This window comes from Taurulus bubalis, assembly GCF_910589615.1.
Source record: "Taurulus bubalis genome assembly, chromosome: 1".
NCBI lineage: Eukaryota > Metazoa > Chordata > Actinopteri > Perciformes > Cottidae > Taurulus > Taurulus bubalis.
The window spans coordinates 25,286,729-25,301,693 of record NC_136589.1 but is presented as its reverse complement, the minus strand read 5'-3'; the positions used below and the strand labels follow the sequence as shown (position 1 = coordinate 25,301,693).

Genomic DNA, 14,965 nt, shown 5'->3' with positions numbered 1-14,965 from the left:
ATGGGCCTTGTGTGTGGACGCATAAGGGATTTTTTCCGTTGTTTTCAGCGTTCATACATAGAAATAAGAAAAGTTGAACAGAGGTAAGCATAAACATTTGTACAAATATAAACATACATACAAAATTAAATATATGAACACACAACAGAGCAACAGTGAAATGGAGGAAATCGTGTTCACTTTTACATTCTCCGTGAATTAAAAAAAGTCTTATTTCTGTTCAGTCTAATAATCTTATGTTACGTAATCCTGCGTTTCACTTCTTTTAAATTGTCTCATTCGGAGGCCAACTTCTAGGCCCCGCCCACCCGGAAGCGCGCTATAAACTCAGCAAGGCGCTTTCGATTTTAGCAAAGTGTGGACGGAAGACAGCAGACTGGCAACACGTGAGCTGTTTGTCAGCCTTGACTTGAAACTAATTACCACACCATTATCTTGTGTCAAGGCTTAAACTCTCAAGTTAACTCCATCCGGCCTGCTGTGAGACACAAGAAGAAAAAGAAGAAGACGGGATGCAGCATGGAAGGAGCGGAGAAAACCAAGCTTGAGGAGCTGCTGATGTGCCCGGTGTGCCAGGACACCTTCAGGGACCCCCGACAGCTGCCCTGTGGACACAGCCTGTGTATGGGCTGTCTGGAAAACATGATGGATCACTCCTCGGGCGGGCACTTCCGCTGTCCGGACTGCAGGGCCGATTTCGGACCGATCATCGCGGTGCATAAGAGCTACGCGCTGGCCAACATCGTGGAGGACTTCAGGGTGAACCGGAGGAGGAGGGTATCTGCTCCAATCTATTTAATCCAGGGGGTACGTGAGATTAAGTACCTAATCTCACGTACCCCCTGGAGTGTGTGTGTGTGTGTGTATATATATATATATATATATATATATATATATATATATATATATATATATATATATATATATATATATATAGTTATTTAATTAAATATAAGTGTAAGTTCATGATGAGAATTGTATATATTCTATATTAAATCAGACACTAATGGCGCAGCGCTGTGTATTACTTTTTTTTTCCAACCAAAAAGGCTTTTGCACTGGTTAGGGGCACAGCACTGAAAAAAGGTTGAGAACCACTGGCGTAGAGAATATACAAATAGTCGTTGGATCGGACACACCTTTTTTCCACATCTCAATATCAGATTGTTTTTGTTTGTATGCAGGAAAAGCAGACAAAAAGTGTGTACTGCGACTGCTGCCCGGAGAAATGCACTTTGGCCACCAAGACGTGCCTGAAGTGCGAGGTGTCGCTGTGCGCAGAGCACGTCAAGAGCCACCTGGAGCTGCCGGTGTTCTCGGGGCACCCCTTGGTGAGGCCCCTGGGGGACCTCCTGGAGAGGAAGTGCCCACAGCACGAGGATGAGGTGCTGAGGTACTTCTGCAACACATCCAGGCGCTACATGTGCAACATCTGCGCCCTGGAGAGCAGGCAGCGCAACCAGGCCGCCGAGGCCTCCGGCGCCCTTCGGAGGCAGCTGACGGTGAGTTTGGAGTGTGACGCACTTTTACGCGCAGAAAGAAATACAAGAAAACATCAGGTTAGATTGACAAAGGAAGTTTGTGGTAGGAACAGTTGGTCATAAACGGAGTGGGATTAAGCACCACTGATTGTTTTAGCACATTCCTGTTGCTGCATGTGATGTGAAGAAACAGGATTTTCTGGTTGCTGAGAATCTGAAAGCCTGACTTTCAAACGGCTTAATAATGAGAATATGGTATTTTTTATTTTCTGACATAAAGCTACTTAAGGGGAAATAAAAAGACAACTGGATGTCAAGGGGTGTGAAGTTGAGCTGTGTATGTATTCAACAGGAGTACATGGACCAACGCTTCAACATGATTATGGAGCAAATTGGAGAATCCGTTGAGTCTGTAAATAAACTGCAGGAAGACATCAAACGTAAAGTAAGCGCCATTTGCTTAATCATCAATGTCTATGATTTTTATTTAACTTTTTTATTCAACATGTATTTTCCTCCTCACAGAAGCAGACGGGGAACCCGGTGGTCTCGTCCCTCAACAGTGTCACAGTGGTGCTTTTCTGTCTGTGGCTCATTGTTCTGTATTACGGTGAGATGATGCACGTCCCCTATATATGGAGCCTGTCTTGCATGTGTGAAGGTGCACTCACCGACGTCGTCTCTTCTTGTTCCCCCACCAGCTTACAACTACTCCGTGGAAATCCAAACGCTCACAGAAGCGCTGGAGGAGCAGCAGAGCCGCGTGCATCACATTTATTCCACCATTGTGGGTAAGAAGGAAGGATGCACACAGCCACTGCTAACACGTGTTCACAGTCTGGTGTGTTCAGCACATCTCCACTTCCAGATTAAACACAATTGACATTTGTTTGGGGGGGTGTACAGTGGCTTGAAAAAGTATTCATACCCCTTGAACGTTTCCACATTTTGTCACATTACACGACACAAACATAAATATATTTTATTGGAATTTTATGGGAAAGACCAACACAAAGTGTCACACAATTGTGAAGTACAAAGAAAATTATACATGTTTTTAAAAAAAAATTCAGTGTGCAAAATTATTCAGCCCCCCTGAGTCAATACTTTGTGGAACCGCCTTTTGCTGCAATTAAAGCTGCAAGTCTTTTGGGGTATGTCTCTACCAGCTTCGCACATCTAGAGACTGAGATTTTTGCCCATTCTTCTTTGCAAAACAGCTGAAGGTCAGTCAGATTAGATGGAGAGTGTTTGTGAACGGCGGTTTTCAGATCTTGCCACAGATTCTCGATGGGATTTAGGTCTGGACTTTGACTGGGCCATTCTAACACATGAATATGTTTTATTTTAAACCATTCCATTGTAGCCCTGGCTTTATGTTTAGGGTCGTTGTCCTGCTGGAAGGTGAACCTCCGCCCCAGTCTCAAGTCTGTTGCAGACTCCAACAGGTTTTCTTCCCAGATTGCCCTGTTTGGCTCCATCCATCGTCCCATCAGCTCTGACCAACTTCCCTGTCCCTGCTGAAGAGAAGCACCCCCAGAGCATCATGCTACCACCACCATGTTTGACAGTGGGGATGGTGTGTTCAGGGTGATGTGCAGTGTTAGGTTTCCGCCACACATAACGTTTTGCATTTAGGCCAAAAAGTTCATTTTGGTCTCATCTGACCAGAGCACCTTCTTCCACATGTTTGCTGTGTCCCCCAAATGGTTTCTGGCAAACTGCAAACGGGACTTCTTATGGTTTTCTTTTAATAATGGCTTTCTTCTTGCCACTCTTCCATAAAGGCCAGATTTGTGGAGTGCACGCCCAATAGTTGTCCTGTGGATAGATTCCCCCACCTGAGCTGTGGATCTCTGCAGTTTGTCCAGAGTCACCATGGGCCTCTTGGCTGCGTCTCTTGTCAGTGCCCTCCTTGTTCGGCCTGTAAATTTACGGTTGTGTCTTGGTAGGTTTGCAGTTGTGCCATACTCTTTCCATTTCCGGATAATAGATTGAACAGTGCTCCGTGACATGTTCAAAGCTTGGGAAATCTTTTTATAGCCTAACCCTGCTTTAAACTTCTCCACAACTTTATCTCTGACCTGTCTTGTGTGTTCCTTGGACTTCATGGTCCTGTTTGCTCCCCAATATTCTCTTAACAAACCTCTGAGGCCGTCACAGAACAGCTGTATTTGTACTAAGATTAGATTTGGTCAACATTCAATCATTCAGCAGCCATCAGGCAACTTCTGAGGGTAATTGGTTGCACTCAGAAAAGGGGGCTGAATAATTTTGCACACTGCACTTTTCAGTTTTTTATTTGTGAAAAAAATGTAAAATCATGTATAATTTTCTTTGTGCTTGTGTGACACTGTGTTGGTCTGTCACATACAATTCCAATTAGGGCTGCAACTAACGATTATTTTAATAATCGATTAATCGGTTGATTATTTTTTCGATTAATCGATGAATCGAATAAAAAGATTTTTTAATCAAAAAAGTGTTCATTTGCAACCCTTTATTCAAAAACAGAAGTGACAGTGCAAAACATCTTCAGAAAGTGCACAAACAGGTTGCTCCTTGAACATCCCTGAGCTGTTAATTAAAACAATAAAATGGACTAACACTAAAAACATACACATCTATGCTTTACATCTGCCAAATGTGAGCCCTTTTTACTGTAATTGATCCCTCCAGAGGCTGCATTTAGCATACCCTGCTTTATCAATATGTATGAAATACTGGGACAGAGGGAAGCTGTACTGCTCCATATAGAGCGTCCTCTTCCTTAAACTCTTTCATTCTGGGTCTCTTATGACCACGACGTCACGTTGTTGGCTAAGCCCAACGACGTGATTTGCTTCATTCTACTTTGAGTAAAAAAAAAACAAAACCTGCAGCCAGATCCACCGGTGTGCCGGTTTAACGTTAACGAGTGACAGCGTGAACTGAACCAGACCGGGGGGTTGCGGCATGTTTCATCACATTACGTTTTTTTACAAGCAAGACTGAACTGTAACGGAACATACCGTAACTTTAACGACAATACACAACCCAAACACGTTAGCTAACGTGATAGCAAGCTGACTAGCTTCCATTAAAAACAAGTTTGAGGAACATGAAGACGCTGATTGGCCAAGACTCGACTTGTCAAAGATCTTCTATTTTTGAGAACATCACAACCTCAGCTTTTCTTGTGTCTCACTCCAATCTCAGAAACGCTGGCCAGCCAGTTGCGCTGCTCCGCTCTTTTTTTTTTTTTTTTCCTCTGCGACTTATTGCCCGGCGTAATAATCGCGCGACACAACGAATCGATAATGAAATTCGTTGCCAACACTTTTGATAATCGATTTTATCGATTCGTTGTTGCAGCCCTAATTCCAATAAAATATATTTATGTTTGTGGCGTGTAATGTGACAAAATGTGGAAACGTTCAAGGGGTATGAATACTTTTATGTGCGTGTTAAAGAAATGGGTCAACATTTTTGGGAAAAGAAAAAAAGAACAATACCATTCTTGCATTTGTCCGTTAAATATGAAGCTACCGCCAGCAGATGGGTAGCTTAGCTTAGCACAAAGACTGTTAGTGGGGACAAAGCCTGGTTCTGTCCAAAACCCACCCATCAGCAAAAATGATCTCACAAATAAACATTGTTTGCTTTAAAAAAAGAAAAGTGTGAAACAAGTTGTGGTTTCACAGGGCGTTAGGAGTTGATTCTCCACTTGCAGGTTAACCTTCTTAGGAAGTTAGCCAACTTGAATAATCTCTTTTTCTCTGCGTAGAACTCTTGTCCAATGATCCGATAAAGAGCCACACACCTCCAGAGACGGAGGATCAAGGTACACAATACGATCTCTTGAAACGTTGGTATGGAAAGCTCAGTTGACGGCGTTCCAGAGAGAACGACGGGGTTTGTGTTGGAGTGACCTGACTGACCTGAAGAAGATGCCGCCGGATCATGTGCCTTATGCGGTCAGCGTGATAATGCTGTTAACATGGTTATTCCCATCACTGTTAATATTTTAATATCCAGGTTTCTGATTGTCTGCATCGTTACTGTAGCCACTAAGTTCTCCCAATAGTTGAGGCCGGAAGCCCGTTTGGTTTCTGGCTGCCTGGACTCTGTTTCATCGAATCTTCAGTTATGAGAGCAACAATAAAATTATAGTTTATCACTTTTGTTCGACTTCCATTTTCATTCCATTGTTTTTTTTGCTTTACTCACTGATTGTTACATGACTTGATTTAAGGACCTGCAAAGAATGTTGAGAAACAGTCATGAAGTATGAGGAAAAAGGTCAAATAGTATGAAAAAAAACATTGCACAAAATAAATCACAAAAGACTGACTTTTTTCAACATACTATATATGCGTGACTTGACATTTTTTACCCAATATACCATTAATTAAAACATTGTATTACTATGATTTTTCATGACCACCTACACTATCAATATTTAACTTTTTTTTAACACTGTATACTGACTTTTCTTTGACACTTTCTCCTCATCTTTTATGACCATCTTTCACATACTATATGACATTTTGGACTTATTATACTGAACATTTTATCTGAATTTTTGCGACAAACTATACTCAGACTTTTTCTTGACTTTATTCAACATACTGTAAATGTTTTCCCACAAGCTCAAAGTCAAAGTCAGTTTTATTGTCAATTTTGTGCAATGTGCAAACATGCAGAAGATCGAAAGTATGTTTCTCTTCTGTCCAACATATAGAGAATTGTGCAATAGTAATAATAAAGTGCAAACAACTGTTTAAAAGATACAAAAAACAACAACATATAACATATAGACAACATAAATTAGGAACTATTAAGACTGTGAAGGACTATAAATAAATGACTGTGACACCTTAGCAGCATCCAGACATACGAGTCTAGAGAAGAGGACGGAGTGGGATGGTGGGGAGAGAGTTCAGCTTCCTGACAGCCTGGTGGATGAAGCTGTTGGACAGCCTGGTGGTGCGAGCTCGGAGGCTCCGGTATCTCCTCCCATAGGGCAGGAGGCTGAAGGGTGTGAGGGGTGGCAGGGGTCACTCACAATCAAGGTCACCTTGCGGGTGAGGCGGGTGTTGTATATGTCCTGCAGGGAGGGAAGGGGGGGGAGTGAGGCACCGATGATCCTTCCAGCTGCGTTCACTATGCGCTGCAGGGCTTTCCTGTTGTAGTCTGTGCAGCTTCCGCCCCACACAGTGATACAGTTGGTCAGGATGCTCTCGATGGTGCCACGGTAAAAGGTGCACATGTTGAAGGGGGGCTTCCTGCTTTCCTCAGCTTGCGGAGGAAGTAGAGGCGCCTCTGTGCTTTCTTTGCCAGCGATGTTGTGTTGGCTGTCCACGAGAGGTCCTCGCTGATGTCCACCCCCAGGAATTTGGTGCTGCCAACCTGCTCAATGTCCGCACCGATGATGGTCAGTGGTGGGTGTTAAGTGCGGCCTTTCCGGAAGTCAACAACAATCTCCTTGGTCTTGTTGCTGTTTAGAAGGAGGTTGTTGTCTCCGCACCACATGGTCAGAAGGTTGACCTCCTTCCTGTAGAGGGTCTCGTCATCCTTGGTGATGAGACCTATCAGTGTTGTGTCGTCTGCGAATTTGACCATGTGGTTGGTGCTGTAGCTGGTTCTGCAGTCGTGAGTCAGCAAGGTGAAGAGCAGTGGACTGAGCACACAGCCCTGAGGGCCCCCCGTGCTTAGTGTGATGCTGCTCGATGTGTTGTTTCCGACACGTACCGCTTGTGGCCTCTCACTGAGGAAGTCCAGCAGCCAGTTACACAGCGAGGTGTTGAGCCCCAGCTGGTTAAGTTTTCAGACGAGTTGTTGTGGGATGATGGTATTGAATGCTGAACTAAAGTCAATGAACAGCATTCTCACATACGAGTTTTTTGTCCAGGTGGGTGAGGGCTGGGTGGAGAGCAGAGCAGATTGCATCCTCCGTGGACCGTTTGGCACGGTATGCAAACTGGAAAGAGTCCAGGGTGGGGGGGTGAATGGATTTGATGTGTGACATGACCAGCCGTTCAAAGCACTTCAATATTATGGGGGTAAGTGCCACTGGACGGTAGTCATTGAAGGAGGATGGAGTGGATTTCTTTGGCACAGGTATGATGGTGGTGGCCTTGAAGCATGGTGGAACAACAGCTTATCTCAGAGAAGCATTAAACACATCCGTGAAGACATCCTTAAGCTCCTCTGCGCAGTCCCGCAACACACGACCAGGGATGTTGTCATGACCTGTTGCCTTCCGGATGTTGATGGTGGAGAGAGTCCTCTTCACGCTGGCAGCAGACAGGCACAGAACCTGATCATGGGGAGGAGGCGGAGTCTTGTGTGGACGAGTGTTGTTCTGAGCTTCAAACCGTGCAAAGAAGCTGTTTAGGTCGTTGAGCAGAGAGATGTTGCTGTCGCAGGTCTGTGGCGCGGGTTTATAGTCTGTGATGGTCTGAATGCCCTGCCACAGGCTGCGTGTGTCTCTGCTGTCTTGAAAGTGACGGGTTATCTTATTCGTGTGGTCTTGTTTTGCTTTCCTGATGCCGTGGGACAGGTTGGCTCTCGCTGTTCTCAGGTCAAGCTGTGCTGGACCACAGGAACCCTTTACTGCAGAGTACAGACAGCAGTCCGGCAACAATGATCATCGGGAGGCGAACCCAAACCCTCCTGCTTACATGTGGACCGAGACCCACAGCAAGCAGACAGAACGAAGTTCAAAAGGAGATGAGGTCAACGCTTCAATGCTACTGCCAAGGACTTGAACTGCATAGAGGGGACGGGGAAATGACATGGCCCTGCTGATGGAACCGGCCTGGAACCAGTCCTGCCAGCTGCCTGCTGATGCCCCTCCTCTCTCCTTCTGCTTAATGGATCGTGGCTATCTGGAACATGGACCATGCCTACTACTCATTATGTGAATACTTTGTCATATTTATTGAATGTGCTGTAACTCTGTTACATTATTCATTCTGGCCACATGACATCTATTGCTTCTGTCCATCCGGGGAGAGGGATCCTCCTCTGTTGCTCTCCCTCAGGTTTCTTCCCCTTTTTTCCCTGTGAAAGGGTTTTTACTATCTTTATTGGGGGAGTTTTTCCTGATCCGATGTGAAGTCCCGGGACAGGGATGTCATGTGTAAAGCCCTCCGAGGCAAATTTGTATTTGTGATGTTGGGCTATAAAAAATAAACTGAATTGAAATGGTAGTTGCTTTAGTTAACATTGCATGAGAACAGGAAGGTGGCTTCAAAGAGTCGTAACATTATTTAAGGTGAGTTGCAGAGGCACCAAACGTGACCGTTGACTCCGAACACTCTCGTACTTCATGGACAAACATTCTCACGTAATACACTGCCGGAGAAAAAAAGTGCTCTAATGTTGGCCATGAAAAGACAATGCACGTTCACATTTGCTAAAAATAAAAATATATATATATATATATATAACGGGTAGATCAAATCAAGCATTCTGATTGGTTGAGAGTGAGTCACGGGGTGTACTTCATTCAGCCATAAAGTACTGTACAGCCTGTTTACATTTAGAGCGTTCCATATCAGTCCGCACTTAAAATAAACAGAAAGATTTAAACTGCGCGACCGTTAGTTGTCATTTCAAGCTTGACAGTTACTAAACATGTTTCGTGTAAACTTTGATATTTTGGGGGGAATGACTTAATGAGAATGTCAGCGGTGAATAATGTATTTGTGGTCCCTGTTCCTGCTGTAGAGTCAAACGTTGATACGGCTCACAATCAGGAGAGCAGAGCAGGTAACACTCTGAGAGCAGACGAGTTAGCGGGGAGCGAGTGCATAAAACTAGAAACTAAGAGGAGGAATGAAAGGGTTTGATCACAAAATCGTGATAATTTCCAGTGAGAGATAATTACGTCGGTAATTTCCTGACGCGAGGCAAGTTCTCTAAACATCATGGAGAAAAATTTCAAATTTAAACTAAATTAAAAATACAGCGGGTCCACCAGACAAAATATGAAAATACAAGGGTTAAGAGGCGGAGCAAAATGAGAAAGAATTGGATTGAGCAAATCTGCTCATTTATTAAGAAAACATGAAAGTCAAGCTTCTTTTTAAACAGCGATCTGAACAGAATGTTTAAAAAATAAAATAATGAAGGCAATAATAAACCTAAAGGCCACTATTCTTGGTACAAAAACAAGGTATACAGTGGTTCCAATTGTTTTCCCACTCAAACTAAGACGTATTTCAGCCTTAGTTAGTAGTTAAAGAAATGTTGTTTTGCTTGCTTAGAGACAGGAAACACCAAAAACATTACAGAGCATGAATTTCAAATAATTGGGTACTGTAACAGTCATGTCCCAAACTGATGTAGAAATGTTTTTTTTCAGAGCATTTTGAGAAACAAACTTCCAATTTACAGTAAACAAGTATAGACTGACCTGTGTGGGCTAACAAAAAAATCAAACCTTTTTCCTGATCAGCCATTACACTTAATTGTGCTGATTCCCCCCCCCCCCCCCCCCAGCTGCCTTGAAGTCACTTGACATCTGACTAAAAACTGTATTCGTAACACTAAATTATTATCCTTACCTTTTCATTATTATAGTCAGTGTGCCAAAAATACTACGGTGGAATCGCCAGCCTAATTTGGCTCTAAGTGGAAAAACAAGTATTGTCACTGTTGACGTGATTATAGCTGCTCCTTATTTCACGACTCCCATGGCCTGATTCCTGATCGAGCACCACGCCTTGAATATAGTGCTGGAGAAAAAGAAAACTGAAAGTTCAGAAAAGTTCTTTCATGTCTTGTAGAAAACAAAATGCCACCCAGTAGATGTTTCAAACCTCTCTACACACCTGCAGTGAGTGGCCACACATTCGTTGCTGCAGTATTCTTTGTCCCAGTCGTCGCTCTCCACGGCTGCGTTGGTACAGCCCGTCCTCATGCACACGCTTGTCAAGGTCATGGCATGGCCGGACCCATTCACTTCCATCTCTTCCTGAAAAGAAGAAGCAGGAAATACATGGTAGATCATTCATATTTGGGATCCAGTTTTAAATTTTATATCAAAGTGAATGTTAACGGAATTATTTTATTTTTTTGCCAGCCCAAGAGAAAAAAGATTTCATGTCACAGTCAACAGATAGAAAACACAAAACAACTGATTGTACAAGAGTCAAGTCAGTAACTAGTACACTGTTTTCCACTGGTGCTTTCTCTTTCACACAAAATTGGTGAAGCAGCAGCATTTGTGTGGACAGCTTTTATCTTATTGTATCTATATCTTATTATTATATCTTATTTAGCCGCTCAAAGACTTTTTGGTGGTCTCGCTCTTCTCATACAGACACAGACACACACACACACACACACACACACACACACACACACACACACACACACACACACACACACACACACACACACACACACACACACACACACACACACACACACACACACACACCGATTCACAGCTGTGCCATATTCTTTGCATTATACGCACAGCCTTGGAAATGTTCCTCCATCCTTCCACTGTTCTTTTTATACTTTTAACTAATTTCTCAGTTTCTTTCTTAGAGAGAAATGACTCAATACACTTTTCTTGAACACTGGCGCTTCCGTTATATTCCTAGCTGCTGCTGCTGCTGCTGCTGCTGCTGCTGCTGCTGCTGCTAGGGTCTCTCCTCCCTTACAAGGTATTGGGTATGTGACACCCGCTTAGCCCCGTGTCCTTTGACTTTTTGGATAAAAGCTCATCGCTCTCTCCCTCTTCCCTGGCGGACGCCGCTGCTCTTTTGGTTCGGTACATCGACACAAATACATGACCGATTACAGACTTTCTATGTCTGTTCCTTTCTTTGTTTTTCTTTTTGTAAATGAATATGCTTGATTATCATTGTAGAACTTGTCTGGTCTCCCATTTGGTTGCAGTCTTTGAACCGGGTTGCAACAGGTAATATGGGTAGACTAACATCCTGTGTAACCAACCGGAGAGCTAGAATAAGCAGCTACCCTGTGAAGAACTGTGAGTGAGTGAGTGAGCAAGGTTGATTGATGGATATCTGAGTCCTGTTCATGACACAAAGTTAATCAACTATAAACTAAGGGTAGCGCAGGAATGTTGCCAAAGACACCGGACATGGCTTTTTTTGGGTCGCGCTATATGTCCACCATTTCCATATGAGTAATGATTGAGAGGGATTATTTTGTATCAATCTATACTCTTTTCCAAGAAATTCCAAAATCGTACTCATTGGCCTTTATTAAAAGATGATTTTTCTCAGGGTTTTTTAAATAAATGACAAAAACAATGTAATTACTTCCACCGATTCAAAGCTGTAAAACAACAGCTTAGTGTTGTCCGAGGATAAATTAGGATTCAGCTTCAAAAGAACTGAAAAACCAGAGTTGTCAACCATCAAACCAGTTATTTGTGGATAAACAAGGTCTCACACAATGAAAAATGCGTACCTCGTCTGAATGCAGCACTTCTGTAACTACGTCATCATCCGTGTTGCCTGACGTGTCTGCAGAATGCATCACCTGTAGCGACACGATGGGTGCAGACTGGGCAGTTGTGGTCACCGTGGACGACAAAGCCATTGTATTGGGGATGATAATTGGCATGGCCTCTTTGCCCTGCAAGGACGCGGGAACTATCTTGATCTGGAGTGGCGGTGGCGGTGTAGCCGTGATGGACACAGGGAGCCCTAGTGTGGAGATTCCCTCGCGGGGCTTGGCCTGCAAGGGGGGAGGCGCTGGCGCCATTTGCTGGAGCCGTGGCGGAGGCGGTGCGTTCTGCATCTGCTGCAGCGGAGGTGGTTGACGAGAGGCACTCGACACCACCAGCGTGGGCTGCAAAGCACGGACCCCTCCGGGCAACACAGTCACCACCTGGCCCCCCATCTGCAACATGTGCTTTTGGATTATGATCTTTGTGATGGTCGGGGACGGGGGTACCACAGCTGTTGAAAAGGGGGATTTGTTTGCCCCCGTGCGGGAGCGGGTGGTCATCTCTGGGACGTCCAAGATGATGTTGGAGGCACAGATGTTGGTGATGGTGTTCTCCTCCAGGTTGCTGGTTGGCGCACGGATGGCCTGGTGACCAGCTAAGGAAAAGGCCCCAGGTGGCAGACTGACCACTGGTGGTGGTGGAGGTGGTGGTGAAGGAGCGGTCTCCATCTCCTCAATGGCAGGCTGAGGTGAGGACAGATTCAAAGAAACATGGAAAAGAAATATGAATGAAAAGGCCCAGACGGCAATCACCGGGTTTTCATTTAGAGCACAGCACGATCTTACCTGTGTGAGCAGGTTCTCTCTATAAGCTGCGAGGGCTTTCAAGTACTCTCTTTTGGCTGCTTCTGTCTTTCTCTTATACACCTAGTGGAGACAAGAGAAGAGTCAAGAGAAGTTCCGTCATTAGAAATAATTTTCCTCCCCCAAAACTGACACAGGACATTGATCTATAAGAATATGTATACCTGCTTCTGTTCCTCAGCCAGACTGTCCCACATGGAGGCCACAATCTTTGACACTTCCCCAAAAGATGCATTGGGGTTCTGGCCCTTAATGGCTGCCTGGGTGTCTCGGAAGAACAACGCATACGCAGAGACAGGCTTCTGGGGTTCGTTTGGGTCTTTCTTCTTCCTCCCTTTCTTAGTGCCCAGTGCCCCAGTCACTAAGGCCAGTGAGGCCGGCTTCCCCCCGCCCCTCCTGGCTGTAGCCGGAGACACAGAAGACGTAGGAGCTGGATGGGAGGACATGTGGGAGAGGGACGAGGAGAGATACATGGGGGCGTCTACCAGCACACTCCTCTGATTAGGGAGAGGGAAAAAGTGGAAGACAGGGGGAGAAGACATATTAGCTGTCGGAACCAAAACACAGCATGGAACTCAACATACATGAACACAAGGCAGCGGGAACGCATTGCAAGCGGGCGTAAGTGGGCTTCTACTGGGGTAACCTCTCACCTTGAAGTCATCCATGTCCTCATCCTGCAGGGAGCCGGCTGGTGATGGTGTTGCCGAGAGCGGCTGCTCGAGTGTCTCTGAAGGATGCCCAATGTTATCACCCCCAAGACCAAGTGCCAGCTCAGACGGGTTAATGGTGCTCAACTGGCTGCTTCCCAAAAGACTGTGACTGATGTCACCAAGCTGGACATCAATGGTCATGGGGGACGAACTGCTGAAATGTGAACCACTGGAGTGCCCCAGTTCCTGCAGAGGAATTTGAACACAAAAAAGGTTGCAAACAACTATTAACTTCATTCAACACTCAAACACACCAAACATTTTTGGAGAGATACGTTTCAGCGTGATGGTCCAAGGGGACCAGTTACTCACCAGAGCCGAGGAGCTCAGCAGGGCTCCCCCTCCAGCTTGGCCCATCGCCCCAAGGTTGAGCTGCTCCAGGCCCTGAGACCCAGAGTTCACGAAGGTGGACGCAAAGGACGGGTCATTGGCCTCCACCACCAGGTTGCTGACAAGGCTCCGGGAGCCCGAAGGCCCCCCGGGGCCGCCCGACCCATCGGTCAATTCATAGTGGGACACGCCATCGCTGATGCTCAGAGTCGGGTCCAGGGAGATGGGGGGGATCTCGAAGACCTCGTCCCCGAGACTCGGGGTATGGAACGTCTGCTGTATGCGGAGAACGAGACAGAGCGAGGCGGGTCAGTGCCCACAGAACCGGAAACGTACCGTGAAGACGCGTCACGTTGCTCTGACGACACAATGTTGCTCGACTTTAGCCGGCGTCAAGTCGCTCACTCACCTCAGCCGACAGAAAAGGGTGACCCCCTCCACTGATGGTGAGATAACTGTCGCTGCCTTCTGAGAACTGAAACAGACCGTTAGTTTATAGTCACCGTTAACCAACCAGCGCGTGTGCAGCTTCGCCACTAAGTCAAAGCCCACCGTTTCACTGAAGCTCCTGTGACGTCGGGTTACCTTGTTCTCCTCGGAGTATCCACCGTAGGCTTGGGTGTCCAGAAATTCCGAATCAACATTTTGAGCACAGCCATCCGACAAGTCAGAGTAGAAATTGAGGTCCATTTTGAGATGTTTTTACTCCAAACACACGCGTGTTATATTTAGTCTAAAGGGGTGATTTATCAGCGTCCTACCCATTTAACTCAACTCTCTCAACATTGACTAAAGTTGCTAGCGTCTTGCTAGCTAATCTCTGCCACTGGTTAGCATACCGCCATGATCGAGGAGGTGAAGCTCAGCTATTGTTTGGATGCCAGAGGCCGCCCTGGGACAAAGAGGGGTGTTTGAGGCTGATAGCCGTCAAATAATAAGTTATCAAAACACTATAAATTCGCTCCCCTTGGAGCAAAGCTTGCAGGAGGCCTAACACGAACCCATTCATACGATGCTGTGATGCTACCACCATGTCCGAATCATAGCGAGTGGTGCCTTCATGGACCGTCGGGAAAAGTGCAACAGTATCATTAAACACATAACGCTAGCGGTACTTAAAGTCATACTTAGTATAAATATATATATAATAAATAC

The 14,965-nt window shown here is 45.3% G+C and overlaps 2 protein-coding genes across 2 annotated transcripts; one reads left to right on the top strand and one right to left on the bottom strand.

Annotated features, from left to right (window-relative positions):
• Window positions 1-519: 519 nt before the first annotated feature.
• LOC306747357 (E3 ubiquitin/ISG15 ligase TRIM25-like) lies at window positions 520-5,557 on the top strand (the record flags this gene model as incomplete). The annotated part of the gene is made up of 6 exons (XM_079230412.1): window positions 520-777; window positions 1,185-1,502; window positions 1,834-1,926; window positions 2,007-2,091; window positions 2,183-2,272; window positions 5,248-5,557. The coding sequence occupies 6 exons, from the start codon at window positions 520-522 to the stop codon at window positions 5,349-5,351; spliced, it is 948 nt and encodes a 315-aa protein (XP_079086538.1). The 3' UTR covers window positions 5,352-5,557.
• Window positions 5,558-9,998: 4,441 nt separating this feature from the next.
• tox4a (TOX high mobility group box family member 4 a) lies at window positions 9,999-14,500 on the bottom strand (the record flags this gene model as incomplete). The annotated part of the gene is made up of 9 exons (XM_079222287.1): window positions 9,999-10,207; window positions 10,304-10,446; window positions 11,922-12,647; window positions 12,750-12,830; window positions 12,932-13,264; window positions 13,421-13,666; window positions 13,793-14,086; window positions 14,220-14,285; window positions 14,396-14,500. The coding sequence occupies 9 exons, from the start codon at window positions 14,498-14,500 to the stop codon at window positions 10,150-10,152; spliced, it is 2,052 nt and encodes a 683-aa protein (XP_079078413.1). The 3' UTR covers window positions 9,999-10,149.
• Window positions 14,501-14,965: the final 465 nt, after the last annotated feature.